General features: G+C 38.8%; 1 protein-coding gene across 1 annotated transcript in view; it reads right to left on the bottom strand.

The window, feature by feature from the left end:
• SORCS1 (sortilin-related VPS10 domain containing receptor 1) overlaps nt 1-19,682 on the bottom strand; it is a 192,479-nt gene that overhangs the window by 84,712 nt on the left and 88,085 nt on the right. The window contains exons 5-6 of the mRNA XM_010007929.1: nt 15,746-15,819; nt 2,292-2,356 (exon numbers count right to left, since the gene is read on the bottom strand). Coding sequence (XP_010006231.1) covers nt 2,292-2,356; nt 15,746-15,819 — 139 coding nt within the window. The remainder of the gene's footprint in view (nt 1-2,291; nt 2,357-15,745; nt 15,820-19,682) is intronic.

Genomic DNA, 19,682 nt, shown 5'->3' on the forward strand with positions numbered 1-19,682 from the left:
TCATTTTATTCTACAGATTATGTGGTTCTTTCCACACCATTCCCCTCTCTTTTCTGCTTTCTCTCTGCCTTGTTTTGGTAAGATTACCTTTTAAAATTTAATCTTTTTATTGATTTTTTACACTTGGTTAACTCTTAAGAGGTATTCCAAACAAAGTACTTCTTTCAAGAAAAGAGACTGATTTAGTACTTAGAAGACAGCTCTAGTAGATAAGAGACCTCAATATACCAAGATGGTCATGATAACTAGAATAATGGACCATATGCACACTCCTAGCCTTCCTCAGTGTCAAAATCCTGTGACCTATAGTGCTACCAAACATTGCCTGGCAAAAAAACACTGTGGTATGTTCCTAGGTTACTGCCTCCAGTTACCCAGCATAGTCCTCTGCCAGAGACCAATGCTCCCTGGAACAACGGACAAAACTGAGCATGCATTGAATCCAACACATTTTCTTACATTGCCAAGGAGCTGAGGACCTCCTGACTCATGAGCAAAAGATTCATCCAAATAACTCGTTTGCAAGAGAGGTCATCCCTGGCTGAAGGTTTGACACCACCATTGTATCACCTGACATCACAGGTGATGAGCAACAATTTGATATTCCACATGACTTTACTGGCTCCTTAGTGAGGCCAGTTTCACCTACCTGTTTCCACTTTAAGAGCTGTAATAAAGCTTACCAATTTGTCAACTACTCAAGAAGTCTTCTGCAGAAATGTGCTATAGCTGTGCAAAATGTTCAGAATTCAAACAAGAATTCAAACAAGACCATCCAAGCCATTTGGAGCATGGCACTCTCTCTGCCCACTACAAGCTGAACAACCCCCAAAAGCATCACCAAAATATAGCTCTGTCCTGGTTTGATCCAGGATGAAGCCACTTTTCCTTTTACTGATTTATTATTTTTTTTCCCCTTCCTTTAACATCAATTCTAGTGCTTCATAACAATGACCTCAAATTCTTAATGTGTTATAACAGTAATATTTTGTGCTGAAACGGACACTGTCCTGTTGGAATATTTTGTTCTGATTTAGCATGTCCTGAGAAATGGAAAGCCTCAGGCTCCCAGCCTTGCCACCACGGTCACGTAAGTGAAATTGAGAGGAGAAACAATAATCAGAGATCACAAATTATAATAGAAACAATACATTCTTTCACTTTTACTAATCTTACATATCTCAAAAGAAGGGAAAGCCTTTTAAAACTTCATTGTTTCTATCGGAACTGTGGGGTTTTTTCCAAAATTTGTCTTCCAAAAAATTCTCTTTGATGCTAAATTTCAGTGAGTTAAAAAACTGATTACCTTACAGTTATCTTTTCAGACAGTTTTTAAATTTGCAGTGAAAAAATACACATTTTAAGTAACACGAGTGCATGCAGGGTTCAATTCAAGGAAGAATTTTATGAATTTTTAAAAGAGATGAATTAATATATACTTATATGTTGCAAATGGTAAATAAATAAATAAATAAATCTACTTGTTACGTTGCTATTTACATAGGAAACAATTTGCAATTACAATGACTAGAACTATGACAGCCAGGCTTTCAGTGTGATGCCTGCTCGAAGCAATCCAGTGTTGTGGAAAACAAATCCATGGAGGAAGATCTGCTAAGGCAATGGAGCTCAAAGATAAACTGAGAAAGCAGAGGTGGGAGGACAGAAGGTGAGCGTGTGGTTGAGGGTGCCAGCGAGAATATGTAGCCAATTAGGAGAATATTTTGGAGTTGCAGACAAAGGAGGCTCCTAGAATGGAGAAAAGCACCTCAAGAGGCAAAGGAGGGTGGGAGAAGAGATGATGAAAGTGAAGGACAATGACAAGATGAGCAATGACAGTGAAGAATACGCTTAGGCTGGTCATTAAAAGGTTTCTAATGTGAGACAAATTAGGAATTTTCAAAGGTAGTACCTAAGGCAAAGTATGTCTGGTCTGTTAAAACTGTAAACCTTTGAACAAGGTGATATTATGTACTGTGTGAAACAACAGCAGCTAGACTCTGTGACCCAGGAACTTCCCTCCAATGTCATGTTCCCACAAAGATAAATCATGCAGGACGAAAGAAAAGTGCTTTATATACTAACCCAAATTCACCTATTCTTCCTTACCATGTTTTTGATTCCTTCTACAGCTTGTTAATCCCAACTTTTCTACCTGGCTGGAAAGACTACTCTTCTGACAGACTTGCCTTGGAACAGTCAAACCCTTCATTTTAAATGACTGAATCACTCATTACAAGAATAAAATGGCAGTCCAGAACACAACAATATTTGGAAGCTGATGTACTTACGACCATCCACTGTCTTTGCCTCCAGGTGCACTAGATCAGGGTCTCTACCAGACCCCATCATAGACCTGTAAAAGAAAGATTGAGACAAAGGCATTAAAACCAACAGATAGCATGAATGTCTGAGGTATTAATTCCACAGGAAATCATGTTCAGCTGAACCTAAACTCATACTCACAAGAACTGATAATTTTGAAAGCATTTTGGAGCCTTCACTAAAATGAACTTGAAAATTTGAAAGAAATTCTACAATGTTATTGTATCAAAGCTATCGTACTTAAGAGTTCTTAATTTCTAACCCCTTCATTTCTTTCCAGCTGGAGACTTGTTTCTGTTCTTGTTGGCTTCTGACATTTTAATGTGTCTCCTGGGTTGATCAGAAGGATGCATTTCAGTTCTGGGTGGGATACAGAAGACTTTAATTTATAGGATAATAGTGTTTGTGAGCATACTAATTATAGCTGTTCCTTTTTATTGGACATTTTATGCACATTTGCTTAATTGACCCTCTTAATGATCAGTATTCCCTCATTAATTAAGAGACATTTTATCACTTCTGATCTAATAAAAACGGTGTTCCATTAATAAAATAAATGTCAGATTGACTCAGAAAATTACTATTTGTTCACTCTGAATTAACGAGCAGCAACATCAAGACATTGAGCACTGCAAATAAGGGGTTTATGGCCTCAAGCTTTGCTTCCATTGTTGAGGTTCCCCTGGACTGACACTGCAGGCCTCGACAGCTCCATGGGACAGTTCAAATGGCCAGTGGTTTGATGGACAGTCTGCATTATGGCAGTACTGACTGTAAGTACCTGCCAATCCCACTGTACAGCTATCTTGTTCCTGGTCTTGGTCTCATCACCCAAGTCATAGTCCTAGATTAAGGCTAAGGGTTAAACAACCAGTTTCTTGTTAGCTGCCTGACCTTCAAGATACTAGATGCATGAGGAAAGAGAGACATTAATTTCCAGTGACAGACAAACGAAATGCTGTTCTGTTCAAAGTCTCATTATTTTTCAGGAAATCAGAAGCGAGGTTCAAACAGTGATTTAGACCTTAATTCAGTTCCCACTGCCTGCAATCAGCAGCAGCTACAACCCTTAATCATCATGCTCGTTAACTAATAACCATTATAAAAATGTTAACAATAACAAGACTATTTGTGCCTTGATTAATCCTTAGCTTTTCTTGATGAAGTCTGTAACAATTCTCTAGCTAGAAAAGGTTTAGGAATTTTTTATTCTCCTCTGTTGGGGACTGGAAAGTTTCAGAAAAGACTGTGAGCTAGCACTGCTTTCATATCTTGTCCATTTTTAAGAAAGTTTATGGAAAGGCCTTTTTCTCCTAAACATTTAATTTCCATTTAAAATCTCTACTTCCTGATAACTGACATCAAATGGAAGGGAAGGGAGTACCTTCCTAGGGCATTTTTCCTTTATCTACTATATTTAGCAGATCTAGGAATAAAATGCTGGGCCTGCTTGTTACAATTCAGTTCAAGATGAATAGACACCAATGATAAACAGCTTCAAAAATCAGCAGAGGACTAAGATTTTAATGTGACATATATCCTTTTTGTTCTTATTGATTCAAGTGGGCTTTAAACCACCTGGAACTTGCAGAAGACATGGTACAACTTTGTCAGTGCATTCTGCCTCCTGACCTCATGCAGCCCCACAGGGATGTCAAGTCTCCAAAGAAACAAGGATTATATTCCATGGATTTGAACACTTTTCAGAGGCACGTAACAATGGTATTCATCCAGCAACAAACTTGTTGCTCTAGTTAAAGCCTGTGACTCTACCGTCAGGTGCTTTCTGAGTTTACTCCTCACAGGGATATTCTGACCCCAAGAAACGTCTCTACAGCATCTCAGAAAAAGACAGTTAATTCAGAATGAGATGTCTCACTGATGGATGGGACATGATTGTCACTGTTTTCACTTGTGATATGAGCCATAATTTATACTAAAGTCTTAAATGTCTTCAGAGTAGCATATAAATATCTGGACCCACCAAGTCCTGAAAGCTAGAAGGCTGCAGGTGTAATGACCTGCATATTTCTTAGTCTCACACTACAACAGCCAATATTGAGACTTGCAAAACTCAAGGTAGAATTAAGTCATCAGTTGTCCCAAGAAGGGACAGAACAAGGATGTCTGAAACATGACCGGTGATAAACGTTAATCTACTGAAGGGCTTTTCTTCTTCTGATATATCCTAACCCCTGCCAATTAGAAATGTGATGACAAATGAAGATGAAAACTAAGCCCCGAGAATCTCAGGGCATTCCTAAAGTCAAATGGGACATGTGAGGTAGAGGCAAGAATCATATTCAGGTCTTCCTATCTGTTAGATCTTTCTACCTATCTTAGAAAAGACACATTCCAATTTTTTGTATATAGTAGACTTCATCTACTTGTGAAAGCACAAGGTCACAGTCAGGTCCATAACACTGATAACATGAACAATCAGTTGCAAAGGACAGGCAAAATATAAACACAAATCTGCTCAAATCAATATCAGCTGTGCACAGCTGACATCCAGAAATGTATCACTCCCATCTGGATTCTGCTGAGAGCTTACTAACCAGAATTGTTTTTCATGTTACATTTTCTTGTATCATGCTGCTTTGTTCCACAGTTGCCCCATGATATTTCTCCATACATCCATACTACCTGAAAAACCACATAAAATAATCTTCATCTTACCCAGCTATACACTTTTGGAAGGTTATTATATGAAAACTAGAGTGATCAATAAATACAAGCTTCACAGACAGAAGAAGGAAATTGCATGCTGGATTTGCCCTAGATAACACCAAAGCCTCAAACTCGATGTTTATAACTTCATACAACAGCACACTCTGCTTCATTACCTTTTGTGCACACAGTCAACACAACCTGGTCAATGAACACTTCACAAGCTAAAGTGTTGGGCATTTGATATCTTATAAACCAAGCACCCTGCAAAGAACAGGGGTACAGGTGAACAACACTCTGTGACACACACAGTTACTGATTTCTCTCAGAAATTTCTCAAAAAAATCAACAAGCAGTCCAGAACCTTGCCATGCCCTATTCTAAGCCCTAATTCATCATCATTGTTAGCTATGGCAGCAACACTTTCTCCTCATATTTCTCAATTCTTTTCTTCCCTTTCAGTATCCTTTCTCAAAGACCAATCTCATGCATCCACAAACTTTTCTTCTAACTGCAGTCTATGTTTTATTTTATGGTAAAATGCAGCATGTTCTTTGTCCATTCCTTTAATCTCAGGCTTTCTGTAATACTCCCTGAAACTTCAGAACTCTAGGGATATGCTTGCAGCACTTTCTGCTGAACAGTGCCTATTGTATTTTTGCAATTACCTTTGTTGTGTTGGGTTGGTATACTTGTCTGGATATTTTGAAAGAAAGAAAAAGGAAAACCAAAAGACAAAAAAACCCACACGTTTTTGGAAAATGAGGATTTAAAAAAGCCAAGGAGAGTGCAAGGCAATGACCCCACTGCATTTACACAGAAGACGCTCACATTACGAAAAATGTAGGACTCCCACAGTCCTACTGCAAATTTGCTTCCTAAAATTTTAATCACCATCAAGGCTGCTGAGCAGTCATCTCTACATGAGAGCTTTACAAATCAGTATCAGTGGCTGCAGCACAGTAATTGCTCTGAATGCAGAGTATACACCCACCGTGACAAGCAGCACAGGAAAAGACCCCAAATTTTCCTTGGGTTTAGAACTAGGCGGAAATAAACAAAAGGAGCCTGGCACTGTCCATTTCACAGCAAATGCTAGTTAGCATATTTCTGTTGGGACCAACCCCTTGCCATCTCTCTGTCTGAAACATTTCTAAAACCTTGGCTTCCTTGGCCTGCTAACTCTTCTCAGCCAAGGAAATTCAATAGAGACCCTGTTATCCTAGGGTTTCCACTTCTTCTCTATTTTTTCACTTCTAGGGACAAAAGTAATTGTTTATGGATGCTGGGAACAGATGGGTTTTGCAAGGCAGTTAGACCAGTCAGAAGTGCAAAAAGGCATCATTGTGAAAATAGCAAAAGCTTCCATTTGGTGTACTTAATTTCAAGCTACCATTTTTCACAAAGCACAAAGACAATAAGGGCTCCATCCCAGGTACCTGTGCATTCTGGAACATAGCTTTAGGTGCCTTGGATTTTGGAGGCTTGACTTCAGACAGTCGTACCATTATCTGGGACTACATGCACAAGAGACTTAATGGTAAACTTTTCATAAGTATTTCTTGTACCATACATGCTCACAACAGCCAAGATCAAAGGTATTTTAAGCTATGCAATAAAAGGCAACCTTACTTCAGAGAATCTTCAATGCAAATGTCCTAGAAAGAAAGGCTGGAAGAGCAGAATTGTTACTATGGCCTTTTCACGAACAGAACCAATGCAAATGCGGTTTGTTTTGTGGAGGATTTTTTTTTTTTTCAATTTTGTTGTTGTTTTGTTTGTTTGCTTGTTTTATGCAGGCAGAGATGCTATGCATCTTTTCCATGTCTCAGAGGAAATTAACAAGTGCAGAACTAGGATTTCTATGACCATTTCTCTCCTCCTCTTTGGAGGAAAGAGTCATGATTTCTTAATTCTGCAATGGATGACAGATAACTGACAGGTAAGAGCACAGCTCTTCTAAGGTGGGTGGAATGAGATCCCCACAGTTCTGGCCTTTTTGAGCTTATTGACACTGACACAGTAGGTTAGAACTGCCTGCAATGCAATACCAAAAAGTGACATATCACTTGGAAAATCCAGTTTCACCCCTCCTCACTAAGAATTATCATTTGCCTATGTGCCTTCTCTTCTCCTTCCTGCAACTTGTCCCAATTCTTTATCTAGACATTAGACTCTAGTTGCATTCTGCAGATGGTTTTGTGCTTCATGGGTTATTTATTTTCAGATGCCTCCTGACCTTCAGCATTCTTTCTTCCTGGCCCCCACCTGAGCACACCTCCATCTCCACATATACTGTATTACACGGAAAGACTAATTAGCTGCAACAGCCAGGTGAAAGAGAGAACATACTAGGAGAGATCCTTATGCCAAAGTTGTCCTGTGGACATAAATATTCTAACAAGCTTTATCCTGTCACAATAGAGCTATAAAATTTCTCTGTTGGGCACAGGATAATGGCTTTGTAATTCAATTATTGGTAGAATTTGCCCTTGGGGATTTATCTTCTTTTAGCCTCAGCACTCATGCGAATCCCTTATCGTAAATCTTGCCAATGCAAAATCAGCTCCCCCACTGCCTCTGGGACATATCCTGCCACTTCATGTTAAAAAATTGACAGCTTATTCCATCTTAGTGAATGGCAGGGTTTTGGTTTTGTTTTAAAGGACAGAATGAAAATAACACTGGATGACATTCATGGAGGCATCGGTTGCATCAATTTTTTGGTTCCACTGATGTTTCTATAACACTCTAAATCTTAATTGCCATTCATAAAAATAGTAACATATAGCACTGAGCTTTTTTGTCCAAAGACACAAAAGTACTTGGCAATCAACCTCTAAGTAACCTTCCCTGCGTGCTACTGATTTGTTCAAGACCTATGGAAAAGTACAAGACCATCAGACCAAGTTAGAAATAGAGGTTAAGGAAAATTTTTGTTCTGAGCTTTATAGAAAAACTCCACTGATCAGTCAAAAGCAAAAGGAGCTCAAAGGACCAAGATCACACAGCTGTTGTGTGGAAGAGACAGAAATAGAGCCTGATAGTTCTCCAGGCTCCCTTTTCTTTTTACTACTATATTGACTCCATGAGGACCTTGGAGATACTCTGTTTCTTTTTTGCTTGTAGAGGTTAGAAAATCTGCCCCAGGAAGCTTAATGTAGCAGGGAATTCTTGTATTTAGTTCAGTCCCTACAATGTGAAGTTTTATAAATATTACTATTCCTTTAACGTACTTTTAAAATTGTTATCTAGCTTTAACATCTCTCAACCATCTTACTCTCCTGACATGTTTTGGAAACAAAGGGCCAGATTCCAGACAGGCATAAACCAGCATTCCTTTCTTTTTACCTGGCCAATAAAGTTCCCATGACAATCATCTAGTTAGAGATTCTCTGCTACATCTCTGTATTATTCCTTCCCACATTATCCAATTAGATTAAATTATATAATTTTGTGCAATACAACTGGCAGCCACCAGGCAAAATCCATGTTATGATATACTTTACTCAGTTTGTCACCTTTTCTCTAGAACTGACTGAAAACAGCAGTGCAGTAAGTAAAGCCCAGCTCCTCCTAGTTTTACCAACCCAACACTGACCCAGAAAAACAGGTGGCTGTTTCTAACACTGAACAGATGAGTAGGCAAATGAGGGTGGTCTTGTGATTTCCAGACCATAAGGAGTCACTTAGACTCACTTTTCTGCAACCCTAGAGTGAGATTATCCACAGACCCCACGATGTCCACATACCCCACAGCTTCGAGGACAGTAGCAAACCAGGCTGTCCTTCCCACTGCAGTAACACCACAGCTCTCTGTGGGGAGCTCCAGAGAGGAAACTTGGCTAAAACTGAAATAGATGGATGTGAATTCTCAGGGAGGCAAGTATCTGTTGCTGGGTGGGAGGAATCTCTCAAAACAAGAATCTGAACTATATGGATAAAATTCAGTTTCCAGCATGAGATCCTGATTTTAAGATAGTCCTGCTGTTCTACATCTCTTTTTCATATATTGCAGGAAACTTGAGACATCATACTGGCTTGAAGGGAGGGAAGGAGGAAGGTACCCTCTAGTTATAGACTCTGAACTGAGATCTCTGGTATAATGGACCAAACCTACCTGATTTACTGTTTCTCTGCTGATACAGTCTAATGGTATCACAGTTTCCCACTGTGTTAAGATGCATGTCTCTGTCATCTTGTAGTGCTATGGCCCAGTCAGTATGCTCCAGAGGAGGCTGGGAAGTCATTTACAGCAAGAGTGCAAAGTCAGCTCTGGTAACACAGTATGTTGCTCATTAAACATACAACAGAAAGTAGCAGTGAAACCTTTCTGAAATAGATCTAGAGAAATCCACAACTAACTGCCTCACCCTCTCAAGGGCTGCATTTCAACGGTACCTACAGAGAAATCAGCTTCTTAGTCCAATGCCCATTGAAGACATGATCCAGGGTCCTGTGCAGAACTGCAGGCTTTTGTTACTGAGTAACCCTCAAATGAAGGTTTTGAACCTGGTATACGGACACCTCCCTACTTCTGCAGATCTTTAACACAGGAAGTGGAAAATAGAAGAAAAAACGGAGCTCATGGGAGTCCATACTGATTTATAAAGTATCTTTCATAGATTTTTTAAAAGATGAACCAGTTGAACTGGGAATCCCAAAACACACCAAACTAGGTATCAATCAGAATAGGGCCTCTCGGTCCCAAAAGCCTCATTCAGGTGAATATACCTCTTCTCTCTATTCACAGCTGGAGGACAAGTCTCTAAGAGGAGGAAGGGAGCAAAGTTAGATAAGATTCTATTCAGTTGATTTTAGGATAACATTCAGGTTACTATTTTACACTCATTTTTAGGTCCCCATGATAATTAAACAGAGTTGAGAATACTTTTTCTCTCACATGGTGGAACTCTGCCAAACTGAGGATTGGGGACTGAGGAGTTATATTTTGCTCTGACAAATCTCAATTTGATTATGAGTAACAAGTTCTCTTAAGGGACTAGTGGGATCAGAGGATCTGCTTATTACAGACTCAGAGGACCAGAGTAACACAACAACAGCTGCTCTGTGACTGGGCAATTTTTTTGGCCTTATCCAGGGAAGAAAGATATGTATTTTGGATCTCAGTTTCTTAAGAACTAAAACTTATCATAAATCCAAAGACTTTAAATGAGTTTTAACAGTAACAGGAAACGGACGATGCTTGTCTTTTTTCTGTCCTTGCTGACCCACATGAGACTGGCAAATTGATATCTCTGCAAGCCAGACAGGAAAAAAATCCTAATCCCAAAATAAATCTGAGAGATTTCAGCCTTCATTTGTAGCAAAAAGATAGAGCTACATCAAGGTCCAACTGTTTGAGAATTGTAAGCAGAGGTTTTCACTAAATCCTTTAAAATGCCAGTGGGACCTTTAGCGAACACTGCCAACCAAGAATATGCTTCCTTGCACTCTGGCTGGGCAAGATGTAACATTGACCTTTCTGGTGATGAAACAGTAAATGTCAGGGTCACTGAATGGTGCCAAAGTGCTCTAATGTGTGTTACTCATCATCAGTAATGCTAGCAGCAGCAGTATGGTAAGGGGCAAGGATAGGGACAGTTGCAGACATGCTCTTCACTCTGGTCTCAGGCAGTGTTGCTTCCCTGCAGCTCATCTGCATCTTCAGGCTGGCAGCCATGAAGCTTCCTTAAAATATTAGCCAGGTAATAGCAGCTTATGTTATAGAGGCTCAGAACTTCAGTCTGACTTTCTCCCAAAGCAAAACTTCAACTGGAAGCAAATGTGTAGTGTTCAATTCAGGAAACAATGCCTCCCTCAAAAAAAAAAAAAAAAAAAAAAAGACAAAAAAAAAGACAAAAAGAAGACAACAACAAAACAAAAAAACAACAAAAAACTCCACAAAAAACCCCAACACACACAAAAAAACAAACCCATGACACAAAAAACCAAGAAAAACAAACAAACACCACCAAAAAAAACCCACCAACACCCCCCAAAAAACAACAACAACAAAAAAACAGCAACCAAGAAAAAGATGGAAAGCAAGCAACATTTCCTATGCTCTTGCTATCCCCATCAGTCAACTGCTTAATTCAGAACTCCTGGGTCCCTCTGGCATGTGCCCATCTCCACTATATTTAAGCTACAAAATACATATATTTTAAATTAAATGTCTAGTACAATTCAGCTCATCAGGTATGGCTTGGGTGTTAGATCAAGCGGATGATTTTCTGGACAGGCTGTCACCATGCGCTTTGATTGGCATCTTCCCCATCAGCCTCCAGCAGTTGCCCTGCAGTGATTAAAAGGTCTTGTTCAGCAATACACAGCATCATTTGTATACAGCCCAGATACCATGCCATTTAAATTGCCTCAGCCCACCTGGATGGGTGTGCATATCTCACCAAGCCAAGATCTGACAAGAGCACAGGAACAGTTTGCCCAGCTTTCTTCAACTGCTTGAAAATAATGAAGTTTTAAACAGTGCTATGACTTTTTTTTTCTCCTTGATTTTCAGCTCTTCCAGCTGCTCCAATGAACACAGAGCTTTTAAAATACAGTCTCTAGATTCCTCTGGAAAATAATAGATATATACTTTATAATTCTACTCTGAAGATTAGCTTTCTTTATCATGGCTCATATTGCCTAGCAGTTTCTCTTGCTCTCCCATTCAGTGTGTGCATATCTCTCAATTGTTTGAGGGAAAAGACTGGTTGGCTGCTTTTTTACAATCCTTGCATCCATTTTCTTCCCCTTCTCATACTCAAAAAAACCCAATACAGACTGGAGACATAGCAACATCTCTTACCAAACTGCCATCTCTCCTGTCATTTCTTCAGGGAACCATTAAGATCACAGACACATGACACTACTGGAAGTGAGATATACCATGATATGTTTTTACTTCTAATCAGCCTCTTATAACTATGTAGTGCATGGAAGACTTGAGCTGTACTTTTTGTCTAATTAAGACAATCATCTTAGAATGGTTTGGGTTGGAATGAACCTTTAAAGACAATCTAGTCCAAGCCCCTGCGACAGGCAGGGACAGCTTTCACTACATCTGATTGTTCAAAGCCCCATTCATCCTGACCTTGAACTCTTCCAGGGATGGCTCAATCACAGTTTATCTGTAAATGTGATAGTAAAGAATTTCTTCCTTAAATGTAACATAATCTGCCCTCTTCAGGTTTAAAACTGTTACCTCCTGCCCTGTGACCACAGTCCCTGCACCAGTAGAGTCTCTGTTTTTCTTGTAAGCCCACTGAAGTATTGAAAGGCTGTAAATAAGGTCTCCCTGGATCCTTCTCGTCTCCTGGTTAAACAACCCCAACTCTCTCAGCCTTTCTCAATAGGAAAGATGTTCCAGCCCTATCATCACTAAAGCTCTCTGATCATCTTGAAGTATGGAGTGGTGTTTCTTTTTAATTTCTCCTAATTGCTTGTCCAGATGAGATACCAAGTAAAAAACAACAAAGTCAATAGTACTCATATAAGGATTATAACTTGACATTATAATTTACCAGCTGGATTTTTCTATAGTTCATTTTATGCTGTTTTTTCAGATACTTACATTATTTGACTTTATTGCTACCCCCCTCTCCATATTTTTCAGGTCAGTTTGTGATTAAAATTAGATGTGAATCTTTCCCAGAAATGTTTCATTTTGATTAAAAAAAATTACATTTTGCAGACATTTTGATGATCTTTTTAACCTTTTTTTTTTTTTTTTTTTTTTTTAGGGTCAGCTCTAATTGTGATACCTTGACTTACTGACTTTCAGAAAATAATTCCTGATTGAAGGCATGACTTGATCTGAGGACAAGAATAAAAATCTAGCTTTTAACAAGCAATTTGGGCATATACATTTTGGCTATAATGAACTATGTGCACTTGAACTTTTTTTTTTTTGCAACTAGTGGTCATGAATGTTTGGTCATTTGCAAGTAACAAGATATCACTATTGAACTTTGACTGGATGACTGGACCACTTTTAAAAAGCAAGGAAAAAAAGTAATTCCCAGTACGACTGATTCACCACCTATTGCTCACATTTGTATTCACTACAAATCAGCTTCTTTGCCAGCAAAATTCCACCATAGGAATGTATGATGGAAATAAGCAAATACCACAAAAATAGAACCAGAAGTATTTAGATAAAGCATTTATCCAACTCTTCTAACTATCATTTACTTCATTCTCTTCCCTGAATGCCAACCACACTAGTAAACACTGTGCTATCAGCAACAAGCCATGTATCCTAACTGGCTGTATCTGTATTATTTTGGACTAATATTGCTTAGAATACTTCTTTCCAAGTAATTAGGGTATTTTCACAGAGTACAGTTCCAGAATTACTAAGCACCTTGATAACTTTCATGCATTTCCCTGTCACAACACATTCAACAGCAAAATCTCGAGAACCTGCCACAGAAATAATAAAGAACATGAAAAATGTGATACAGTGCAGAACTGTAGTGCCTTGGGGTTGTATCCAGTGTGGGTTCTTTTCTGTTTCAATCAGACACATATGGTTGACTCTTTGAGTAGATTACACTTTCTCCAGTATGCCACTATCACATACTTAATTATGAAAACAGATATGTGATAAGAAATAAAAATTACAACAAGTATCAGAGATACTAGTTTTACAGTAGCCCATCACTAAGCCTGTCCATCACCAATGTGTCCTTACAAGCTTTTAATGAGGTAGGAGGAAATTACAGATTCATTTTTCTTCCTGCTTTAATGTTGCTTTTGAGGGGTTTAAATTTCTCTAGGGTGGCAGTGGGAGAGGGGGTTTGACAGAGCAGACTAAAATAAGGAAATAAAAAAATTCTCTTGGAAACAGGTGTAAGAAATGCAGCTGTAAAAGACATTACAGATTCTTTGACAGCGTTTGCAGTCAGAGCCTTCTCAAGACTAAAACTATGAAGCTCAGACACAAGAGTGACCCATAAACTATTTATAAGACCACCATGACATAGTAAATGGCAATTAAAGTATCAGTGAGCAATCGGCATTTTTGCTTTCATCAACGACTCATATCCCTCTTATGTCCCAGTTCCCTTCTGCTTTTCTTGCATGGGGACTCAGTGGCTACACAGGGTGCAAAGGGCTGCCTTCTGGATTCAGCACTTCAGTGCTTTTTTTTTGTCCTTGAGTACTTGGCTGCACAGAAATGGAAATTCATGGAAAAGCCCAATATTATTCTCTGTAGTGTATATGTTTTCAATTACACATGCAAAACTTCATTTTCTACTATGGCTGCTTTTGAGGACAAAGAGCGCCCATATAATTGCAGCCAACAGTATTGTCCTGTGACAATGACCAACAGAAATAAGCCAGAACTATTTGCAACACTGTCTCCACAAGCTGTATTATTTTTCCTTTTGATAGTAGAAGTACAGTCTAGCTTACACTGAGATGTGTTACACAAGGGACATTTTGTTCAAGGTGAAAATACAGGCTTGTAATTTCATGTTCTGTTTATGGCTGTAGGGAATTAGATGGGTGGTTGGAACATCTTTTCATCTTACTCTATGCCTTTGAAGCACCAAGCCTGAGTTCCCTTATTTGTTTGGTTCTAAGAGGCGTTCCAAGTTTGAGCTCCAGGGAAGGGAAAACTATAATTTTCATTATTATTCTTATTGCATGCATCCACCAGCTCAATTCACATTCAACCACTACTGCAAACAATAACGGGAAACTTCAAAAGTGCAGTGCAGGACACACAGACCCAAGAACAGGGACATTTTTTTTCCAGCTTTCCAACTCTCTCGGTGAGCTCAATTTTGCTGAATGTCTCAAAGACTGGGTCCCCAGATATTTAGGACATTCTGCTTTTATTAGCTGAGAAAAAACAAGAGTTGTGTGGGGCTGTGTGTTTGCATCTGACACTTTGAAGCCCTATTAGGAGTCCTGTAGAAAAGACATATAAATACAAACCTGTCTGGCTATAGAGACAAACACATGAAAACAAGTTTAAGTTTAACGCAGCAAAGACTTAAGCTTGCATCAGAGACAAAAAGTTATGACACCTTCAAGAAACTTTAGCGTCAAACTAGCAAACAATTTGCCATTGCTGTAACCAACTGATATTCAAAGATTCAGCAAAAGGAACTTACACATGGCTGATCCATACAGCTTGAAATCTGACTGGAAACTTTGCATGGCTGCTTAGAAGCAATATTGCACAGTGATTTAAGCTCATAATGAAGATCTGTGTGTGACTAGTCATTAACTTGCCCATTTTCAAGATCCAAAGTAGGTCTAACAGCAGTTAAAAGCATAGCACCAGTCACTGGAGGATGTCCACTGTTACCCATGGCAGAAACACTAGTATCCTCAAAGACTCCAAGACTTCAGTCTTTGACCCTTGCTGGTAGCAGAACCAGATTGTACTCTTCTTAGTATCTGATGCAAAAGCAAACAAGCTTATGCTAAACAGACTTGCATCCAAACTCAACATGTTCACAGAAAATGGCTCCCAAATAAATTATTTTAGACTATTATTCAGTATATTTCAGTGGTGCATCATCCTTAGATCAAGACTCACTTTCAAGTGCTGCATAAACCAATTGCAGGAGGAATAAAGCCCCTTTTATACCAAGTCAAAGTTAATCTTAACAAATCAGCAGTGCAGACTGCATTCAGCCACATTGCCTTCAAGACCCCATTTCAACATCTCTGTATGTATGGGGAAGCTGCCTCTACCAAATGAGGAAAAGGATTTTGCTCTTACCAGTAGAACCTGTTTGGTGTAACTCCCTCATGAAGAAGCAGCCATCTTCTGCCAAACTCCACTGAACTGAATAACTAGGGACAAAAACAAACAGTCATAAATCACAGTAATACACAAAGATAAATTAATCTGAAGAAGCCTGAATCACTTCTGAGATAGTGACTTGGACTTCTGTTTCCTCCAGTCTCAAAGGGACACATCTGGTGCAGTTGAAAAGTGGCTATAGTACCTTTTATTGGCAGAGGCAACAGTGAGATGTGTGACATGGGACACAACTGGTATTACCTGAGGGATGGGTAAATCCAACAATTTGTCATGACTGATAACTGATCATCTAGCTATTTGTGGCACCTTCAGGTAATAAAATCACTCAATATGGAAAAGCTGTTTTTTACTTCCATAAGCTTCTAGTGGACACCCAATGTATAGTATAACACAGCAATTTGATACCCTGGCCCAGCTCTGACAACAGATAAACAGACTTGCCTGACTTGATATTATTCTGGCCAGTCATTCGCCTTCTGGTTACCAGCAGTCATCCCTATAGTTTTCAGTCTGGCACCAAAAAAGTGCTCTAACATGTCCAAATTTTTCTTGAAGGACTGAATTAATTTAAATAGCACAAGTTACTTGTACCATGGAAACCTGCAATTTTCACTTTGCTCTTGTCCTTCTGCAATCAACAAGACACCTTCTCCCAGCCTAGTTAAACAAACAATATCCAAATACATCAATCATTTCAGAAAATCTTTACATGATAAATACCAAAGCAGCCTGAGAAAGGTTATCAAAAAGGCATGTTACAGGTATTATAAATACTTTGACACATCTTTGTGGAAAGATACACAAATGTTGTTGTTACAGAGCACTTACAAACAGCTGCTCTCCATAAATGCTTCCATCAAGTAGTTCTTAGAAGGATAGGAGAGGGGAGGATCACTTGGGTTTTGTCTTTCTTTTGCTTTATTTAACTTCAAATTTCTCAAGTGGAAGCATTGACAGGCATTTAGCCCTGTACTTTTTTTTTTTTTTTTCAGATTAATTCAATTTCTCCTCCTACTCTTGCTTGATAGACTTATTCAGTCCCCTTTTCTGTCAAGAAAGATGATAGACCCCTTTTTTGAACTGTGATGTGCCTTTTCAGGACACCACTTTAGAGAACCTACTAAAAATACAATCTGAATCTCTATGTGCAGAATCTAGCTGTTTGGTTTTTTTAACAAGTAGTGGAAGTGGATCATTGGGGAAGAGAAAGATGGATGCCTGAGAGAATGACTGAAAAAGAAGAGAAACAGATTGAAAGCTTTGAGTTGATTAGAAAGATTATTTGAATGTATTTTATGAGACTGGGATGTTAGAAACCTTGAAATCTATATCCTTCAGTTTCCCTACTGTAAAACCTTGGTAGGATATGGAGAAACTAATTACAACAGCTTTTTGATAAACAGTAGACTGTGTACAAGTTGAAATCTACTATAAAATAGGAAACTTGAAAATTCATCTCTTTTTCTCATCTCCCTTTTCATCTAGGGAAGATGGTGGAAGGGCTAGAAGGACAACAAGGAAAGGAAAAAACAGTTTGGCTTTGTGAATAGGAATGCATCCATTTTTTAAACTTTAATGGTTTGTCATTTTGTCTTAAGCAGAAGATTCTAGATACATTTTTATTTGAAAGTTTAAAAGACTCTAATTATAACTAAGTAAAACTTCCATTTAACAGTGACTTTTGTAAAGTACTTTGAGGTCACCTAATCAAGATCTTTACCATGACAGCAGGTATTTTTCTCCCTTCACATTCAAAATGCATTTCTAGACCTGTTTTTGTAATTACAGTAAAACTAAAAATATAATTAAAATAAGCTACTCTCAACCTATCTCTCTGATGCCAGTGTTTTCCCTTTCATAGCTAAGTCGTTTGTTCGATGCAAAGTAATAGGTCTTTGATATACCAGTAATTTCAGTTTTAATCAAGTTCAGGAGGAAACTTTTTAGGAGGATCTTTTGCAATAGAAGAAAGGAAAATGGTTTTCAAGTAGAAGAGGGGAGTTTTAGTTCAGATATAAGGAAGAACTTTTTTATAATGATGGTGCTGAAACACTGGAACAAGTTGCCCAGAAAAGTGGTAGATACCCCATTCCTAGAAACATTTAAGATCAGCATGGACAGGGCTCTGAGCAACCTGATCTAGTTGATATCCCAGCTCCTCGCAGGAAGGTAGTATTAGATGACCTTTAAAGGTCCCTTCCAACCTAAACTATTCTATGATTCTACGATCCTTCACTTAAGAACAGGGAACAATCCAAACAACTCAGCCAACACCTGTTTCCAAACCAGAGACATAAAGGATGTAAGCTTTCCAGGGACACTGATATTCAGATGGCTGAAATCACCACAGTAAATTTTATTTTTCCCCTTTTCTATGTCTCACACTGCTCCCTCTCTAGTTTCCCTGAGCTCAACTCTGAAGTTCCTGGTATTCTGAATTAATTAAACACAGCCCGCAAAAGCTTTCTCTCTGCTTATGTAACATCCTCCTCCATGCCTGCAGTCCCACTGCAAAGCCAGGTGGCTGAACAACACCAAAGCCACAGCTTTTTTCTGGGTCTTTCTGCAGGAGAATTCAGAGGGGCTGCTCACCTCGTGCATCCGACAGCTCCCCCAGCAGAGCAGAGCCCATGATGCTGCACCGCACTCAGGGAGACACACTTTCTTTTTCTCCTTAGTGTGTCCTGAATGTGACGTGATTCTAGCCCAAAGTGGAGAAATACAAGGCTGAGGTTGTTTGAAAGAGAGGAAAAGGATATAGCAATTGTACTGTCAGGGATGGCCTCTCAAATTAGAAGCCAGTGCCCAGAGATCTGGAAGACAGCCATGTGAGAAAAGGCAACAGCTCTCAAAGGGAAATTCCAGCTCCCTGGGAATGCATGCCCAAATGTCTCATTGTCTTTGATGAGACACTGTAATAACCAGCCTTTTGAAGGTTTTTCCTCCTTTGCCATTATCTCAGCACCAATCTCAGCATTTACAGACTGAGCAGCACAAGGAGAAATAATGTATCTTTAGCAAAGGGGGAACTCCCCACCTTGTGTGTCACCTCCCACAAAAAAAAAAGAAAGAAAAAAACCTGCCTTTGCAGTGAGGATCTTTTCAGATATTTCATTCTATGTATAATTCATTTTAGACTGAGTTTATCTAGTTGGACCAAAATGAAAGGAATATTTGGAGGCCAGGCTTTTGTCAAGTATCAGTTATGATACAGCTGGGATTATTTTTCTCCATTTGGCAATTATAGTGCTTGTATGGATATTTTTTTAAATTCAGCACCATATTTTGTTGTTGTTATAAAAGCTGTCTCTCTAGGGACTTCTTGTGACAGACTCATGCATGCAGTCCCTTCAGAGGTGACATTTTATTTTCTTTGGCAAGCATTGCTGTCTGATGACAAGTTTTCATTATTAGGCTGAAATTAGATAATGTTCTTTGCTACATTTCCTTTTAACCTCAAAGAGAAAAGGAACCTATTACAACTTCAATGTGTATTTTCATCTGAGGGTCGAATACTGATCTGACATTTCTGTTTTCACTTGGACAAAACTGTTACGAAGTACAAATTTTGTATTGATCTCTCAGATTTGACCCTTGTTCATCAGGAAATAATTGTCTTCTTTCTTCCTATTTTTCTGTGCAATATCAATAACCATCATTAGTCTGGTTTTGATTTGTTTTGTTTTTTTAAATCCTAATATTCTATGAAGTAGAAACCTGCCACCTACCTCTTTTAGATGGGAAAACAGAAATACAAGAGAAAAGGGTAAGGTTGTCCCACAGTTACAAATATCTGAGTCTGAGCAGGGATTCAAATAAATCCTCCAAACCACAAGACAATCCTGCAGCTATAGAAAGAGCCTTCTCACATACTACTGTCTCTGGAGTAGGG

Source organism: Chaetura pelagica, unplaced genomic scaffold, assembly GCF_000747805.2.
Source record: "Chaetura pelagica isolate M959 unplaced genomic scaffold, ChaPel_1.0 scaffold531, whole genome shotgun sequence".
Taxonomy (NCBI): domain Eukaryota; kingdom Metazoa; phylum Chordata; class Aves; order Apodiformes; family Apodidae; genus Chaetura; species Chaetura pelagica.